General features: G+C 43.3%; 1 protein-coding gene across 8 annotated transcripts in view; it reads left to right on the forward strand.

The window, feature by feature from the left end:
• Positions 1–17485, forward strand: part of LOC112256249 (E3 ubiquitin-protein ligase MARCHF8) — a 124372-nt gene that overhangs the window by 77359 nt on the left and 29528 nt on the right. Inside the window, exon 1 of one of the 8 annotated variants that reach the window (XM_042325260.1) lies at positions 1106–1442. The exons of the other annotated variants lie outside the window; for them this stretch is intronic. Coding sequence (XP_042181194.1) covers positions 1419–1442 — 24 coding nt within the window. The 5' untranslated portion in view covers positions 1106–1418. Of the gene's footprint in view, positions 1–1105; positions 1443–17485 lie in introns of those variants that run through there. 8 annotated transcript variants of the gene reach the window in all.

Consider the following 17485-nt stretch of genomic DNA (forward strand, 5'->3'; position numbering starts at 1 on the left):
GTGTAACTCTGTGTCATTGTATGTGTCGAACTGCTTTGCTTTATCTTGGCCAGGTTGCAATTGTAAACGAGAACTTGTTCTCAACTTGCCTACCTGGTTAAATAAAGGTGAATTTTTTTTATTTTTTTATGTAGCCGCCTAAACCTATCGCTTTTACATTGAGATGGATGAATGGAATACTTATTTATCACCATAATTTGTAAATAAATTCATAAAAAATCCTACAATGTTAATTTCTGGATTTTTTTTTCTCATTTTGTCTGTCATAGTTGAAGCGTACCTATGATGAAAATTACAGGCCTCTCATCTTTTTAAGTGGGAGAACTTGCACATTGGTGGCTGACTAAATACTTTTTTGCCCCACTGTATAGTCTTGTGAGTGTGCGTAGAGTTCGTGCAAAATTGGTTAGATAGTCTTGTCTCTCTCCCCGCTGATGATTGGGAGGGCCAGGAAGTAAGGTCATCTCTGATTGGTGGAGGGAGGTGAACCTGTGTTTTCTCATCTAAATGGAACAAGCCTTCACCTGAGGCTCTTTGTTTGTGTGTGTGTGTGTGTGTGTGTGTGTGTGTGTGTGTGTGTGTGTGTGTGTGTGTGTGTGTGTGTGTGTGTGTGTGTGTGTGTGTGTGTGTGTGTGTGTCAATCGAGCTTGTAGCCAAGCGACAGGCTGAGTGAGGTTAGGGGTAGGCACTGATTAAGCTGAGTGAGCAGAGGGAATATTTAACATTTTATTTAACTAGGCAAATCAGTTAAGAACAAATTCTTATTTACAATGACAGCCTACACCGGACGACGCTGGGCCAATTGTGCGCCGCCCTATGGGACTCCCAATCACGGCCGGTTGTGATACAGCCTGGAATAGATACAGGGTGTCTGTAGTGACACCTCTAGCACTGAGATGCAGTGCCTTAGACCGCTGCTCCCCTTATTGGGATCAGCTGGAGGAAGTATTTTTTTGGGCCAATCAGATTGCTGCCCTACCGGGTTGGCTCTGTGTGTGTGTGTGTGTGTGTGTGTGTGTGTGTGTGTGTGTGTGTGTGTGTGTGTGTGTGTGTGTGTGTGTGTGTGTAGCTGGGAGAGGGCAAGCCCAGACAAGTATAGCAGCAGCAGCTCAGAGCCTCTCTCTCTGTGAGAGGCAAATACAGGACAGCCTTTCAGTCTCTCTCCCTCCCTCTATCCCGCCTTCTCTCTATCTCTCTATTACTGCTCTGTCTGTCTTTGTCTAGGGGTGTGTTATTGGAGCTGCCATCGCCAGGGAGACAGCTGGGTGACACTGCGGCGCTTCCATTTCTGTATTAACTAACGGTTGTCTCGTCTCCCTCGGAGAGGATTTACACAGGGGCATGTAACCCCCCCCAGGACTCTTTGTCTGTGTGGTGTGTCTCTGAGGGCGTGTGTAGGGCTCAAGGATCTAGCAGCCATGAATACCTGTTGGAAGATGAAGGTATGACGGGCTCTTTCTCATTGTTGTTGTTGATACTGACTGCAGATAGTTTTGTATTGTCTTAGTGTGTGTATTTGTTTGTCTTAGTGGACATCCTTTAGCGTTCTTGTGTGTTTATTTATGTGTTTTTAAACGCAGTAAGAGAAACCACCGACGTGTGTGTGTGTGTGTGTGTGCAAGTGGGAGAAGCAATGTGTTAAAGCTGAAATCTGCAGAAGGTGGAACAACACAACTGTTCACTGCAGCACATTTGTTATTGTTTTAGTTTTGTTGATGAAATGGAGGAGAGGAGCATCCAGCATAGTAAAAATAAAATGATCTCAGTATCTCTGCTGTTCTATCGCACGTTACCCAACAATGATGTCCAAGGGGGAAAAACTGTGTTTGTTGTTTGAAGTAACTTCTTCGTGGCGGTTTCACCATGTACGGATTCCAGCTTTAAGAGCAGTTTCCTTTCTGTGGTTGTTATGGGGAGGCCTGCTGTCTCCGTGGTTATTGGGAGCACCTCTTAAGAGCAGTTTCCTTTCTGTGGTTGTTATGGGGAGGCCTGCTGTCTCCGTGGTTATTGGGAGCACCTCTTAAGAGCAGTTTCCTTTCTCTGGTTGTTATGGGGAGAGCTGCTGTCTCCGTGGTTTTTGGGAGCACCTCTTAAGAGCAGTTTCCTTTCTGTGGTTGTTATGGGGAGACCTGCTGTCTCCGTGGTTTTTGGGAGCACCTCTTAAGAGCAGTTTCCTTTCTGTGGTTGTTATGGGAGACCTGCTGTCTCCGTGGTTATTGGGAGCACCTCTTAAGAGCAGTTTCCTTTCTCTGGTTGTTATGGTGAGGCCTGGTGTCTCCGTGGTTATTGGGAGCACCTCTTAAGAGCAGTTTCCTTTCTCTGGTTGTTATGGTGAGGCCTGGTGTCTCCGTGGTTATTGGGAGCACCTCTTAAGAGGCGGCTAGATAAAATACTGGTGGTGCGTGCGTGTGTGTGTTCATCGTCACTTCTGTCTCTGCAACTCTCTGCAGAGTTGCCCCCTTTTACATTTTTTATTTATTTCCCCTTTATTTAACCAGGTAGACCAGTTGAGAACAAGTTCACATTTACAACTGCAACCTGGCCAAGATAAAGCATAGCAGTGCGATAAAAACAACAACACAGAGTTACACATAAACAAACGTACAGTCAATAAAATAAAATAAAAATAGAGAGATCTATGTACATTGTGTGCAAATGTAGAAGAGTAGGAAGGTAGGCAATAAATAGGCCATAGAGGCGAAACTAATTACAATTTAGCATTAATACAGCAGTGATATATGTGCAGATGATGATGTGCAAGTAGAGATACTGGGGTGCAAAAGAGCAAGAGGGTAAGTAATAATATGGGGATGAGGTAGTCGGGTTTGCTATTTACAGATTGGCTGTGTAGTGGTACAGTGATCGGGTAAGTTCCTCTGACAGCTGATGCTTAAAGTTAGAGAGGGAGATCTAAGACTCCAGCTTCAGAGATTTTTGCAATTCGTTCCAGTCATTGGCAGCAGAGAACTGGAAGGAGAGGCGGCCAAAGGAAGTGTTGGCTTTGGGGATGACCAGTGCAATATACCTGCTGGAGCGCGTGCTGCCGGTGGGTGTTGCTTTGGTGACCAGTGAGCTGAGATAAGGCGGGGCTATACCTAGCAAAGACTTATAGATGACCTGGAGCCAGTGGGTTTGGCGACAGATATGTAGTGAGGACCAGCCAACGAGAGCATAGAGGTCACAGTGGTGGGTAGTATATGGGGCTTTGGTGATAAAACGGATGGCACTGTGATAGACTACATGCAGTTTGCTGAGTAGAGTTTTGGGGGCTATTTTGTAAATGAAATCGCCGAAGTCAAGGATCGGTAGGATCGAGGATATGTTTGGCGGCATGAGTGAATGAGGCTTTGTTGCAAAATAAGAAGCCGATTCTAGATTTAATTTTGGATTGGAGATGCTTAATGTGAGTCTGGAAGGAGAGTTTACAGTCTAACCAAACACCTAGGTGTTTGTAGTTGTACACATATTCTAGGTCAGAACCGTCCAGAGTAGTGATGCTAGCCGGGCGGGAGGGTGCGGGCAGCAATCGGTTGAAGAGCATGCACTTAGTTTTAATAGCATTTAAAAGCAGTTGGAGGCCATGGAAGGAGTGTTGTATGGCGTTGAAGCTCGTTTGGAGGTTTGTTAACATAGTGTCCAAAGAAGGGCCAGATGTACACAGTGGTGTCGTCTGTGTAGAGGTGGATCAGAGAATCACCAGCAGCAAGAGCAACATCGTTGATTTATACTGAGAAAAGAGTTGGTACGAGAATTTAACCCTGTGGCACCCCCATAAAGACTGCCAGAGGTCCGGACAACAGGCCTTCCAATTTGACACACTGAACTCTATCAGAGAAGTAGTTGGGTAACCAGGCGAGGCAGACATTTGAGAAGCCAAGGCTATTGAGTCTGCCGATAAGAATGCGGTGATTGACAGAGTCGAAAGCCTTGGCCAGGTCGATGAAGACGACTGCACAGTAGTCTTTTATCGATGGCGGTTATGATATCATTTAGGACAGTGGTTCTTAACCTGGCTTGGCCATCATTGGCTGCAGGTGATCACGCTACATCGCTTGGCCTATCTGTGCTGCAGGGAATTTGGTGCGCTCAGTAGTCGACTTGTGACTGTCGTGATGGTACGTCTTGTGATTTCTTTCTTAATATTTGAATCCCTTCATACTTACTATGTCGAGCAAAAAAAGAAAGTGGTCAGACGAATATGTACAATATGGATTCACATGTATAACGGAACGTGATGGGAGTCAGCGTCCTAACTGCATGATTTGCAATGCCAAGTTGAGCAATTCTAGTCTAGCACCGGCAAAACTAAGAGAACACTTCCTTAAGCTGCATGGAGATGGAAAATACAAGAACACAACGCTCGCTGAATTCAAGGTGAAGAGAGCCAGATTCGATGAAAAGGATACTCTGCCTGTTCTCGGCGTTGTACCCATCAACAAACCGATCCTCACAGCATCGTACGAAGTTGCTTACCTGATCGCAAAGCAGGGCAAACCACACACCATTGGTGAAACACTCATAAAACCAGCTGTGTTGAAGATGGCGAATATCATGCTGGGAAAAGAGGCTGAAGTTAAGTTATCCCAAATTCCTCTTTCAAATGGACACCATCAGCGACAGAATAGAGGACATGAGCAAAGACATCTTGGCTCAAGTAGTTGCAGATCTGATTTCAAGCCCGGCAAAATTCAGCCTTCAATTCGACGAGACCACAGACGTTTCCAATCTCAGCCAGCTTGCTGTATTCATGCGCTATGTGAAGACGACGTGAAATAGGAAGATTTTTTATTTTGTAAGCCTCTTACAACAACAACTAAGGCAGCCGATGTGAAGAAACTTGTGGATGACTTCTTCAAAGACAACAATCTTTCGTGGGATATGGTTTCTGCAGTTTGTTCGGACGGAGCTCCAGTCATGCTGGGAAGAAAGTCTGGTTTTGGTGCGCTAGTGAAAGCCGATGCACCACACATCCTTGTTACTCATTCTATTCTGCACAGGCATGCGTTGGCAACAAAAACCTTGCCTCCAAAACTGGCAGTATTAAAAATTGTAGTGGAATGCGTGAACTATGTGCGAACTCGTGCTCTGAGGCACCGCATCTTCAGTGAGCTGTGTAAAGAAATGGGCTCTGAATTCGAGGTACTTCTGTACCATTCTAACGTTCGGTGGTTATCCCGGGGGACAGGTGCTGAATCGTGTTTTTGCCGTGCGTGTGGAATTAGCCCTGTTTTTGCAAGAGCACCAACATTGTCATGCATATTTTTTCAAAAATTCTGAGTTCATTCTCATTTTAGCGTACATGGCTGATATCTTCGCAGCTCTCAATCATCTCAATCAAAAGATGCAGGGCGGTGGAGTCAACATCATCGAAGCGGAGGAAAACCTGAAGGCTTTTCAAAAAATGCTACCATTATGGAAACGACGAACAGAGAACGATAACTTCGCAAACTTCCCCCTGCTGGACGACTGTGTAAGTAAGATCGAAGATGTATCTGGAATCGGAGACATTTCTGTACCCGCGGAACTGAAGCAAGCAATTGCCACGCACTTAGATGAGCTTGGTCAGGTTCAACAGGAACTCTTCAGAACAACAACGCTTTCAACGTTTTGGTGTCAACAAATGGTAACGTACCCTGTTATTGCTAAGAAAGCTCTGGAGATTTTCATACCGTTTGTTACAACATATCTTTGCGAGCAATCCTTTTCGAGGATGCTGGACATAAAAACGAAGAAAAGGAACAGACTTTGTTGCGAAAATGACATGAGAGACATGACATCATGAGACATGAGAGGCACTTGCCAAGGTGAAGCCGCGCATTTCTGAACTGGTCTCTGAAAGGCAACAGCAGAAGTCACACTGATTTGCAGTAAATATTCATTATTATGTTTTTGTTTTTGTGTGAAAATCATGTTTTGATGATTTCGTTCTTTGAACACAGTGATGTTGATACACGGTTCATTTTGTGCACCAGTAAAACATATACCTATGTTTTGAATTTGAAAAAAAATAATATTTTATTTTTCCAATTAAAAAGGGTTCGGTGAATGCGCATATGAAACGGGTGGGGTTCAGTACCTCCAACAAGGTTAAGAACCACTGATTTAGGACCTTGAGTGTGGCTGAGGTGCACCCATGACCAGCTCGGAAATCAGGTCGCATAGTGGAGAAGGTACGGTGGGATTCTAAATGGTCGGTGATCTGTTTATTAACTTGGCTTTCGAAGATTTTAGAAGGGCAGGGCAGGATGGATATACAGTGGGGCAAAAAAGTATTTAGTCAGCCACCAATTGTGCAAGTTCTCCCACTTAAAAAGATGAGAGAGGCCTGTAATTTTCATCATAGGTACACTTCAACTATGACAGACAAAATGAGAGAGAAAAAATCCAGAAAATCACATTGTAGGATTTTTAATTAATTTATTTGCAAATGATGGTGGAAAATAAGTATTACTAAATACTTTTTTGCCCCACTGTAGGTCTATAACAGTTTGAGTGTAAGGTGTCCCCTTTGAAGAGGGGGATGACCACTGCAGCTTTCTAATCTTTGGGGATGTCAGATGATGCGAAAGATAGGTTGAATAGGCTAGTAATAGGGGTTGCAACAATTTCGGGCAAATAATTTTAGAAAGAGAGTCCAGATTGACTAGCCCAGCTGATTTGTAGGGATCCAGAATGTTGTAGCTCTTTCAGAACATCAGCTGTTTGGATTTGGGTGAAGGAGAAGCGTGGGGGTATGGGCAAGTTGCTACAGGGGGTGCTGAGGTGTTGGCCGGGGTAGGGGTAGCCTGGTGGAAAGCATGGCCAGCCGTGGAATATTGCTTATTGAAATTGTCGATTATCGTAGATTTATCGGTGGTGACAGTGTTTCCTTTCCTCAGTGCAGTGGGCAGCTGGGAGGAGGTGCTCTTATTCTCCATGGACTTTACAGTGTCCCAAAACTTATTGGAATTATTGCTACAGGAAGCAAATTTCTGTTTGAAAAAGCTAGCCTTAGCTTTCCTAACTGACTGAGTATATTAGTTCCTGAACCAAGGGCTATATCTGTTCTTAGTTTTTTTTTTTAATGTAATGGGGCATGCTTATTTAAGAGCAACCAGGCATCCTCTACTGACGGGATGAGGTTAATATCCTTCCAGGATACCCGGGCCAGGTCGGTTAGAAAGGCCTGCTCGCTGAAGTGTTTTAGGGAGCGTTTGACAGTGATGAGTGGTGTTCGTTTGACCGCGGACCCATTACGCATGCAGGCAGTGATCGCTGAAATCCTGGTTGAAGACAGCAGAGGTGTATTTAGGGTTAGGGTTAGTTGGTCAGGATGGGATGGGGAAGTCGGTCAGGATGATATCTAAGAGGGTGCCCATGGTTACAGATTTAGGGTTGTACCTGGTAGGTTCCTTGATCATTTGTGTGAGATTGAGGGCATCTAGCAGACTTCTTGGTATATCCATCTTCTATATGTGTTTGTGTGTTTATTGGGGAAGTGGGGTACATGCACGTGTATTGGGGGAGGGGGGGTCGTGCATGTGTGTGAGTGCATGTGAGGGGAGCATCTGCCACCATCACAGTATGAAAGGATGATCCAATTTCCCACCTCTGTCTCTCTTTCTCCGCCACTCTAAACCAGTAAATCCAAATAGCAGATCAGACCTGCTGGTGGGCCAGAGCCAAGTCTCTCCTGGATAACGACTAGGGCTGTGCTGTGAAATGAATGGAAGGGAATTAAAATAAATGTAAATGTTCTGATTTGGATCTCGGCACATGGAGTTTGAGAGCCAGGGTTACTCTCCTATGCATTGACTTCTGAATGAGACTCTATCTTACTCCTAAATGAGTGTAGAACTGACTGAAAGGGTGATAGACGTTACAAGAATGTAGAGAAAGCGGGACAGAGAAAGTGTGTGCGTGTGCGTGTGTGTTTGGTTCAACAGACTATGGTCTGGTAGGTAAACTCAATAACACCACATGGTGTTTCTCTACTCCCAGATCCACGTTGTCTCTCATTGACTCTTTCCCTCTCTCGTTATCAATTCAATTCAATGTAAGGGGTTTTATTGGCATGGGAAACATATGTTAACATTGCCAAAACAAGTGAAATAGATAATAAACAATAAAAAATTAACAGTAAACATTACACTCACAAAAGTTCCAAAAGAATAAAGACATGTCGAGTGTCATATTATGTCTATATACAGTGTTGTAATGATGTGCAAATAGTTAAAGTACAAAAGGGGAAATAAATAAACATAAATATGGGTTGCATTTACAATGGTGTTTGTTCTTCACTGGTTGCCCTATTCTTCTGGCAACAGGTCACATCTCACCCTGTCTCTTCTGATGCTCTGGTTATGTTTCCTTTATTACCCATTCTGGAGTGTGACTTGCTGTAAGTAGCGGTCACGTAGACACACACACTGCTGTTCAGGAATATACCCTCGCTAGGCTAATAGATAGACAGGTGCAAATCATACAATTTCCCTGTCTGATTTTGGACCCAAACATCCCTAAAAACACACACACTCACTCACAATCGATCGATTGATCAATCAATCAATCAATCACTCACTCACTCACTCACTCAATCAATCAATCAATCAATCAATCGGGGAGCAGTATGAGTGATTCTCCTCCAAATCCACAGCGTAGCAGATCACATCATTGACTGATGCACCAAATGACAGAGCTTTGTGTAAATCTCTAAGCAGGATGGAGGAGAGGAGAAGAAAGAGCTTCGTAGTCACTTGTCAGTACGGGAGCTTAAAACCTGTTGGGGAGAGAGGGAACAGGGAATTTGAATGGGTTTGGCAGTCAATCCCTGTCTTCCAAAATGGACTCATCCCTGTTCCTGGTTGTGCAGGACACACTGTATCTCTGTTTGATATCGCCTTCAGACATCCGTTTGAAGACGCTGATCATGCCCACACACAGAGAGGCTTTCTTTCAGTTTGTGTTGTTGAGATGAACAAATAACAAGTGTTTTGTGACATTATACACCTACGGTGCCTTCAGAAAGTACCAAATACATTCCACATTTTGTTGTGTTACAGCCTGAATTCAAAATGGATTAAACATATTTTCTTTCTCACCCATCTACACACAAAACCCCATAATTACAACATTCATGATTTTTTTGTTGCAAAAAAACTAAATGAAATACAGAAATATCTCATTTACAAAAGTATTCACACCCCTGAGTCAATACTTTGTAGAAGCACCTTTGGCCAGCGATTACAACTGTGACTCTTTCTGGGTAAGTCTCTAAGAGCTTTCCACACCTGGATTGTGCAACATTTGCCCATTATTCTTTTCAAAATTCTTCAAGCTCTGACAAATGTGTTGGCGATCATTGCTAGACAACCATTTTCAGGTTTTGCCATAGATTTCAAGTAGGTTTAAGTGAAAACTGTAACTCGGCCACTCAGGAACATTCACTGTCTTCTTGGTAAGCAGCTCCAGTGTAGATTTGGCCTTGTGATTTAGGTTATTTTCCTGTTGAAATGTGAATTAATCTCCAGTGTCTTGTGGAATGCAGACTGAACCAGCTCCAAGTTTTTTTATCCTGAAAAACTCACCAGTCTTTAACGATTACAAGCATACCCATAACATGATGCAGCCAGAACTATGCTTGAAAATATGTAGAGGGGTACTCAGTAATGTGTTGTATTGGATTTGCCCCAAACATAACACTTATTCTGTACAGGCTTCTTTCTTTTCACTCTTCAATTTGGTTAGTATTGTGAAGTAATAACTACAATGTACAAAGCCTGTATCTTTGTAGTTACTGGGTGGATTGATATATCATCCAAAGTGTAATTAATAACTTCACCATGCTCAAAGGGAGCATGATATTTTTTATTTTTACCCATCTACAATAAGCCAAGCATTTGCAAGCCGTTGGAAAACCTCCCTGATCTATGTGGTTGAGTCTGAGTTTGAAATTCACTGTTTGACAGAGGTGCCTTACGGATAATGGTAAGTGTTGAGTACAGAGATGAGGTAGTCATTCATAAATCAAACAATAAAAATGTAACACTATTATTGCATATTATTTTCTGACTTGTTAAGCTCATTTTTACTCCTGAACTCATTTAGGCTTGCCATATCAAAGAGTTTGAATATTTATTGACTCAAAAAAAAGAAAACATAATTCCACTTTGACGTTATGGGGTATTGTGTGTAGGCCAGTGACAAAACATCGAAATGCAATCCTTTCTAAATTCAGGCTGTAAACATAACAAAATGTGGAAAAAGTCAAGGGGTGTGAATACTTTCTCAAGGCACTCTAGAAAGTACAGTGTTTTGTTAGTGTTTGCCCAGTCCTGTTGTGTTAGTGTTTGCCATTAACAATCAAGGGCTCTACTGTGATCTCTGCTGTTCTGAACTCGTGTGTGTGTGTGTGTGTGTGTGTGTGTGTGTGTGTGTGTGTGTGTGTGTGTGTGTGTGTGTGTGTGTGTGTGTGTGTGTGTGTGTGTGTGTGTGTGTGTGTGTGTGTGTGTGTGTGTGTGTGTGTGTGTGTGTCTGTGTCTGTGTCTGTGTGTGTGTGTTACATCACAGGGGAGCTGTGGGCCCAGCCAGTCAACACAGTTAATTATGGTGAACTGGACTGAAGTAATTATCTGTTCTTTCAAGCTCTGCTCTGCTTCCCAAATGGCACCCTATTCCCATAAGGCTCTGGTCTAAAGTATTGAACTATAGGGCCTCCCGAGTGGCGCAGCGGTCTAAGGCACAGCATCGCAGTGCTGGCTGCGTTACTACAGATCCTGGTTCGATACCGGGCTGTGTTGCAGCCGGCCGTGACCGGGAGACCCATGAGGCGACGCACAATTGGCCCAGCATCATCCGAGTTAGTGGAGGGTTTGTCCGGCCGGAATATCCTTGTCCCATCGCGCTCTAGCGACTCCTGTGGCGGGCCGGGCGCAGTGCACGCTGACATGGCCGCTAGGTGTACAGTGTTTCCTCCAACACAATGGTGCGGCTGGCTTCCGGGTTATGCGAGCATTGTGTCAAGAAGCAATGCTGCTTGGCGGAGTTGTGTTTTGAAGGACACATGGCTCTCGACCTTCGCCTCTCCCGAGTCCGTACAGGAGTTGCAGCGATGGGACAAGACTGTAACTACCAATTGGATATGACGAAATTGGGGAGAAAAAGGGGTAAAAGTATCGCACTATAAAGGAAATAGGGTGCTGTTTGGAATCCACCTCTGGACTCGAACATAAATAATGACTCGAGTGATTCAGAGGAGAGAAAAGCAAACCAACTTATACTTGTGAGGAAATACCTTGACTTCCAATTGACACCTGCGTCTTATCTGGCTACCAAAACAAGTACTTTGACACACACTCACTTTTAGCTTCCTCCCTCATTTTCTCACCATCTCTTTTTTTCTTTCTCTCTGTCATTGACTCCCTCACTCTTTTGTTTGTTGTCTATTCTGTCTCTCGCTCCTCTCTCTCTCTGTATCTCTCTCTCTCTCTCTCGGTCTTTGTCTGTTTCTTTCTCTCACATCCACAAACACACACACACTCTCTCTCTCTGTGTTTCTCCCATCTTTCTCTCTCCATTCCTCCCTTCCAGTTCATTAAATGAACCTCCTTTCCTCTAACTAGTGCCTTAGCAATTCCAGTAGCTTAGCACCATTCAGACAGCCCTTTATCAGTGCTAACTATTAGCAATAGCTTATTCAGGGAGCAGACCAGCAGTGACAAATCAGTACATACTGGTCTCCCATTTCCTGTTCCTATTCTGACACACTGATGCAATTAGGAGAGTTTTTCGTAGGGATGGTTGAGAAGCAGATAGAGAGAGGAGGAGTAGGGGAAGGGAAGGGTGAGATGTGGAGGAGGAGGGAAAGATTGGATGAGAGACCGAAAGAGAGAGGGAAGAAGATGACAAGCAGATGAGAGAGAGTGCAATTAGCAATCCTGATATTGTGAAGTATTTTTTTTCTCAGAAACACAAGCACACACACACACACACAGAGGCTCAGCTTACCTTCTCCAAAATCCTGACCATAGCCATTAGGGAGAAACAAAAAACTGATCTTAGATCAGTGTCTTATCGGCAATGTCTATATCCCATCCCATTGTCTCGTAGCCTTGTGCTTCTCACTTTGGTCCTCAAACAGGGTCCTCCCATGCCTTTTCTTACCAGAGCCATATGTTTAGTATATGTGTGTATATTTAGGCTCTAAATATACTAAGCAAAAATATAAATGCAACAGTTTTAAAGATTTTACTGAGTTACAGTTCATAGAAGGAAATCAGTCGATTGAAATAAATTCATTAGACCCTAATCTATGGATTTCACATGACTGTGCTGGGGTGCAGCAATGGGTGGGCCTTGGAGGGCATAGACCCACTCACTTCGCAGCCAAGTCCACCCACTAGGGAGGCAAGCCCAGGCAACCAGAATTTGTTTTTACCCACAAAGGGCTTTTCTCCTCCCCCCTCAGATGGTCTTGCAGGTAAAGAAGCCGGATGTGGAGGTCCTGGGCTGGCTGTGGTAACGACGCCGAACTGCAGCCAGGTCAAGACCCTGGTTAGGACGACGAGTACTCAGAGGAGTTTCCCTGAGATTGTTTCTAACAGTTTATGCAGAAATTCTTTGGTTGTACAAACCCACAGTTTCATCAGCTGTCTGGGTGGCTGGTCTCAGACAATCCCACAGGTGAAGAAGTCGGATATGGAGGTCCTGGGCTGGCATGGTTACACGTGGTCTGTGGTTGTGAGGCAGGTTGGAAGTACTGCCAAATTCTTTAAAATGACATTGGAGGTAGCTTATGGTAGAGAAATTAACATTAAATTATCTGGCAACAGCTCTGCTAGACATTCCTACAGTCAGCATGCCAATTGCACACTCCATCAAAACTTGAGACATCTGTGGCATTGTGTTGTGTGAAAAAACTGCACATTTTAAAAGTGGCCTTTTATTGTCCCTAGCACAAGGTGCACTTGTGTAATGATCGTGCTGTTTAATCAGCTTCTTGATATGCCACACCTGTCAGTTGGATGGATTATCTTGGCAAACGAGAAATGTTCACTAACAGGGATGAAAACAAATTTGTGCAAACATTTGAGAGAAATAAGCATTTTGTGCATATGGAAAATGTATGGGATCTTTTATTTCAGCTCATGAAACATGTGACCAACACTTTGCATGTTGCGTTTATATTTTTGTTCAGTGTATATGGCTCTGGTTAGAACTGGAACTGGAGTCCTGTGTTGTTGTGGTTGACAGGAACCTCTGGTGATTTTTGTTACTGTGCATAGTTCACATTCTAACATTTCATCTGGTCCGCATCCTCTGTTGGCTGACCACTTTGTCTTCACAGCCTATATCTGCATGTGTTCAGCCTTGCATCTTCCTTCCTAGAAGTCACCGTATGCTGACAGAGACAGGAAACCATACCTAGACAGTAGACACCACACTCTTCCTGTGTGATCAGATTATTTCAGTGATATAGGATACACCCTATCCTGCCTCTGTTTGTGTGAGTTTGGGAAGATTTAGGGAATACAGTGAGAGGTCAATGACTGCACTCTATCTACATATAAACCCATACATCTTTAATTAGTGGGAACAGGTGTGAAGTGCTCGGATAAAAACTAAAATGCGCACCCTTTTGGGTCCCCAATGGAAAAACTGTCTGTGTGTTTGCACGCTTGCGTGTGTGTGCGCGTGCTTGTGTTAGTTGTCTCCATATTCTTCGGAGTAGTCTGTTACAGTTATGGCTCTGTATTTGGTGTGGAGTGTCATCCTGTGTGTCTCTGTCTTTACAGGATTCAGAGATATTTTAGAGCGCTGTAAGGTTGAACTCGTCAGCTTGTCTTCTGTTTCTCTGCCATGCTGAGAAATACAGTATGGTGTGCTCCTCTCAGATACATATTCTGCACAATGATATTGTATAAGCTCTTCAGTGATAGATATTCATACACAGGCAAAGCAGGTTGTGTGTTTCTACATGCATTAATAAACACATTTATAGGACAGAATTGAGCAGAGGCACATGAGGGTTAATGAGATGGATTTGAAAGGATGGCTACCCGGGAGGACTAGCGACTGTGTAATCTCATGCCTTGTGTTTGTTTGTGTGTTTGTTCGTGTTTGTTCGTGTGTTTGAGGCCAAGCATTCATATGTGCTGCCAGTGAACCAGTGGTGAGAATCGTCTGAGATGAGGTTCACTCTGTCTTTCTTCCAAGTCTCTGAAGTGCCTTTTCTCATGTCCTAAGAATATGATTCACTACCAGTAACTCAATATACCCAGTTGTGTATGTGTGCTGCCAAATATACACTGAGTATGCCAAATATTAGGAACACCTTCCAAATATTGCGTTGCGCCCCCCCCCCCCTTTTCCCCTCAGAACAGCCTCAATTTGTTTGGACATGGACTCTACAAGGTTTTGAACGTGTTCCACAAGGATTCTGGCCCATGAAAAATCCATCAGCGTTGCAGTTCATGACACAAAATGGTGCACCCGGTACCTTCTTCCATACCCAGTTCGAAAGCACTTAAATACTTTATCTTTCCCATTCACCCTCTGAATGGCACACATACACAATCCATGGATCAAGGTTTAAAAATCCTTCTTTAACCTGTCTTCTGCCCTTCATCTACACTGATTGAAGTGGATTTAACAAGTGACATCACGTCATGGAAAGAGCATGTTTTGTATACTCAATGTATATGACACACACAGTGTGGTCTGTGCTGGTCTGTAACCTCCAGGTCATTGAGCTGTGGTTATTATATGTAAATGACATGTGTCCACCTCTATGGAGAGATCAATGGACAGGATTAGTCATTCACATCACACAGATTTCCCCATTATCCTCATCAACTTGTGTGCGTGTATATGTGCCTGTGCAAATGTTTGTGAGTGAGCGCGCACATGCGTGTGCATGTGTGTGTGTGTGTGTGTGTGCAGACCATTAGTTCTGATGATTTAATTGTTTCCTCCCTTCCGTTCTACTCATTTTCACCGACTCTGCTTGCTATCTCTACTATCTCTCTTTTCCCCCCCTTCCCCTCTCTCTCTTTATTTCCATCTCGCTCTCCCTCCCACTGTCTGTCTCTCTCTCTCTTTTTTTCCAACTCCTTCTCCCTCCCAGTCTCTTTGTCCCTCTGTCTCTCACCCTCAGTTCTTCTCTAAACATTTTGGCATATGATCTGACAGTAGATGATTAAGAGTGACATCTCTGGCACATTTCCTACAGAGAGAGAGAAGCTGCTTGTTTAAATAATTCATTACCCACATACCCAGGCTCCTTCTGATGCTGCTATAAAATCTAAATGTCTGTTGTAATGTTCTGTTAAATTAAAATGTCATTGATATGTCCATTTTTATATGGATTTTATAAAAATGTATGTTGCAATATTCCTGTCTGAGTAAATGTGATGTTTCTGTTTAACAGAAAACTGAATTAATATATCCTCTGCCATTTTATAGGAGTTTCTATAGTCCCCATGAACCTTCTCAGCCATTCTCTTTTAGCCTATCACTATGTAATCATCCCTCTCTTCAGTCCATGTAATTCTTACCTCTCTTATGTACTCTCGGGGACAGTGAATGATGATGCTTTCACATATCCTGTCCATTGTGTATGCTGAGGGATGTGTGTGTGTGTGTGTGTGTGTGCATGTGCGTCCTGGAATGTCATACTAGATGATTGTATTAAGCCAGCAAACAGGGGATGTCCTAAGGAAATTTTACGACATTCCCATTTAGTCTCTTTAAGGGTTTTGCCAATTTGCCAAGAAGTTATCCCACTGACATTCTGAGAACATTCTAGTAACATTAAAACATGACGTTAACCTCTGGACCATAAGTGGACGTTCAGTACAGGTCCCAGTTTTGTCTGGTTCCCTTCAAGTTCCCAGGATGTCACTGGGGGCCATGTCAGGGGCTCTTTTAGGATGTTCTCAAGACTTTAATTTTATTAGTTCTTAGGACGTTGCGTGATGGTCCCAAGGGAATGTTCTCTGGAGGACCTTTGTCTAGTTCCCTGTAGAACAGGCCCCCATTAACATAGACAGAGCTGTCGTGGAGCGGATCGAAAGTTTCAAGTTCCTTGGTGTCCACGTCACCAACAAACTATCATGGTCCAAACACACCAAGACATTCGTGAAGAAGGCACGACAACACCTTTTCCCCCTCAGGAGACTGAAAAGATTTGGCATGGGACCCCAGATCCTCAAAAAGGTCTACAGCTGCATAGAGAGCATCCTGACCGGTTGCATCACCGCCTGGTATGGCAACTGCTCGGCTTCTGACCGCAAGGCGCTACAGAGAGTAGTGCGTATGGCCCAGTACATCACTGGGGCCAAGCTACCTGCCATCAAAGTCCTATACACTAGGCAGTGTCAGAGGAAGGCCCAAAAAATTGTCAAAGACTCCAGTCACCCAAGTCATAGACTGTTCTCTCTGCTACCGCATGGCAAGCAGTACCAGAGCGCCAAGTCTAGGTCCAAGATGCTTCTAAACAGCTTCTACCCAGAAGCCATAAGACTGCTGAACAATTAATGAAATGGTCACCCAAACTATTTACATTGACCCCCCCCCATTTGTTTTTACATTGCTGCTACTCGCTGTTTATTATCTATGCATAGTCACTTTACCCCTACCTACATGTACAAATTACCTTGACTAACCAGTACCCCCGCACATTGACTCGGTACCAGTACCCTCTGTATATAGCCTCGTTATTGTTATTTTATTGTGTTACTTTTTATTATTTTTTACCTTTGTTAATTTGGTAAATATTTGATTTAACTCTTCCTTGACCTGCATTGTTGGTTTGTAAGGGCTTGTAAGTAAGCATTTCACGGTATGGTTGTATTCTGTTGTATTCGGCGCATGTGACCAATAAAGTATGATTTGATATTTCTCACCATATGTCTGCTGCAGAGAGACAAGAGAGAGCCATGAGAAAACTAGTAAAAGTGCTGAAAAGAAATTGGCTCCATATTTTAAAAGAAGTTGGAAAACAAGCAATGAAGGAAAACTAGCGCAGAAATTATATTGCGATTTGTCAAAACGATACGATATGTCTTCAAAAATTATATCCCTGATTGGTGAAACACTGATCCAGTCACAGCTCTTTGTCTTTTTGCAATGCTAGGGACACCCACACACACACAAACAGTGCTTTTAACATAGTGCTTTCAGCTTACATATTTGACATACTTGATTACATTGTGTATCTTTATTCATACAGTAATTCATATTTAACTTCACCTGGGAGTTGAATTCACAACCTTTTTGATCTTCCTGCTGCTCCACCATGTCTGTATCAACGACTGATTTCACCTGTAGGCCTATTCCTACACTTTGTACTTCAAAGTAAATCTCAGCTCTGTTAAAAATACACGGAAGAAAAACTATTATATTTATCATGGTGATTCAGGAATAAACTTAAAACAGAATAATCTGCTCTACCAACATTAGACAACTATACTGAAAACTCAAATTGCTGAAATAAGTAAATGAAATC

This window comes from Oncorhynchus tshawytscha, linkage group LG01 (assembly GCF_018296145.1).
Source record: "Oncorhynchus tshawytscha isolate Ot180627B linkage group LG01, Otsh_v2.0, whole genome shotgun sequence".
Lineage (NCBI taxonomy): Eukaryota > Metazoa > Chordata > Actinopteri > Salmoniformes > Salmonidae > Oncorhynchus > Oncorhynchus tshawytscha.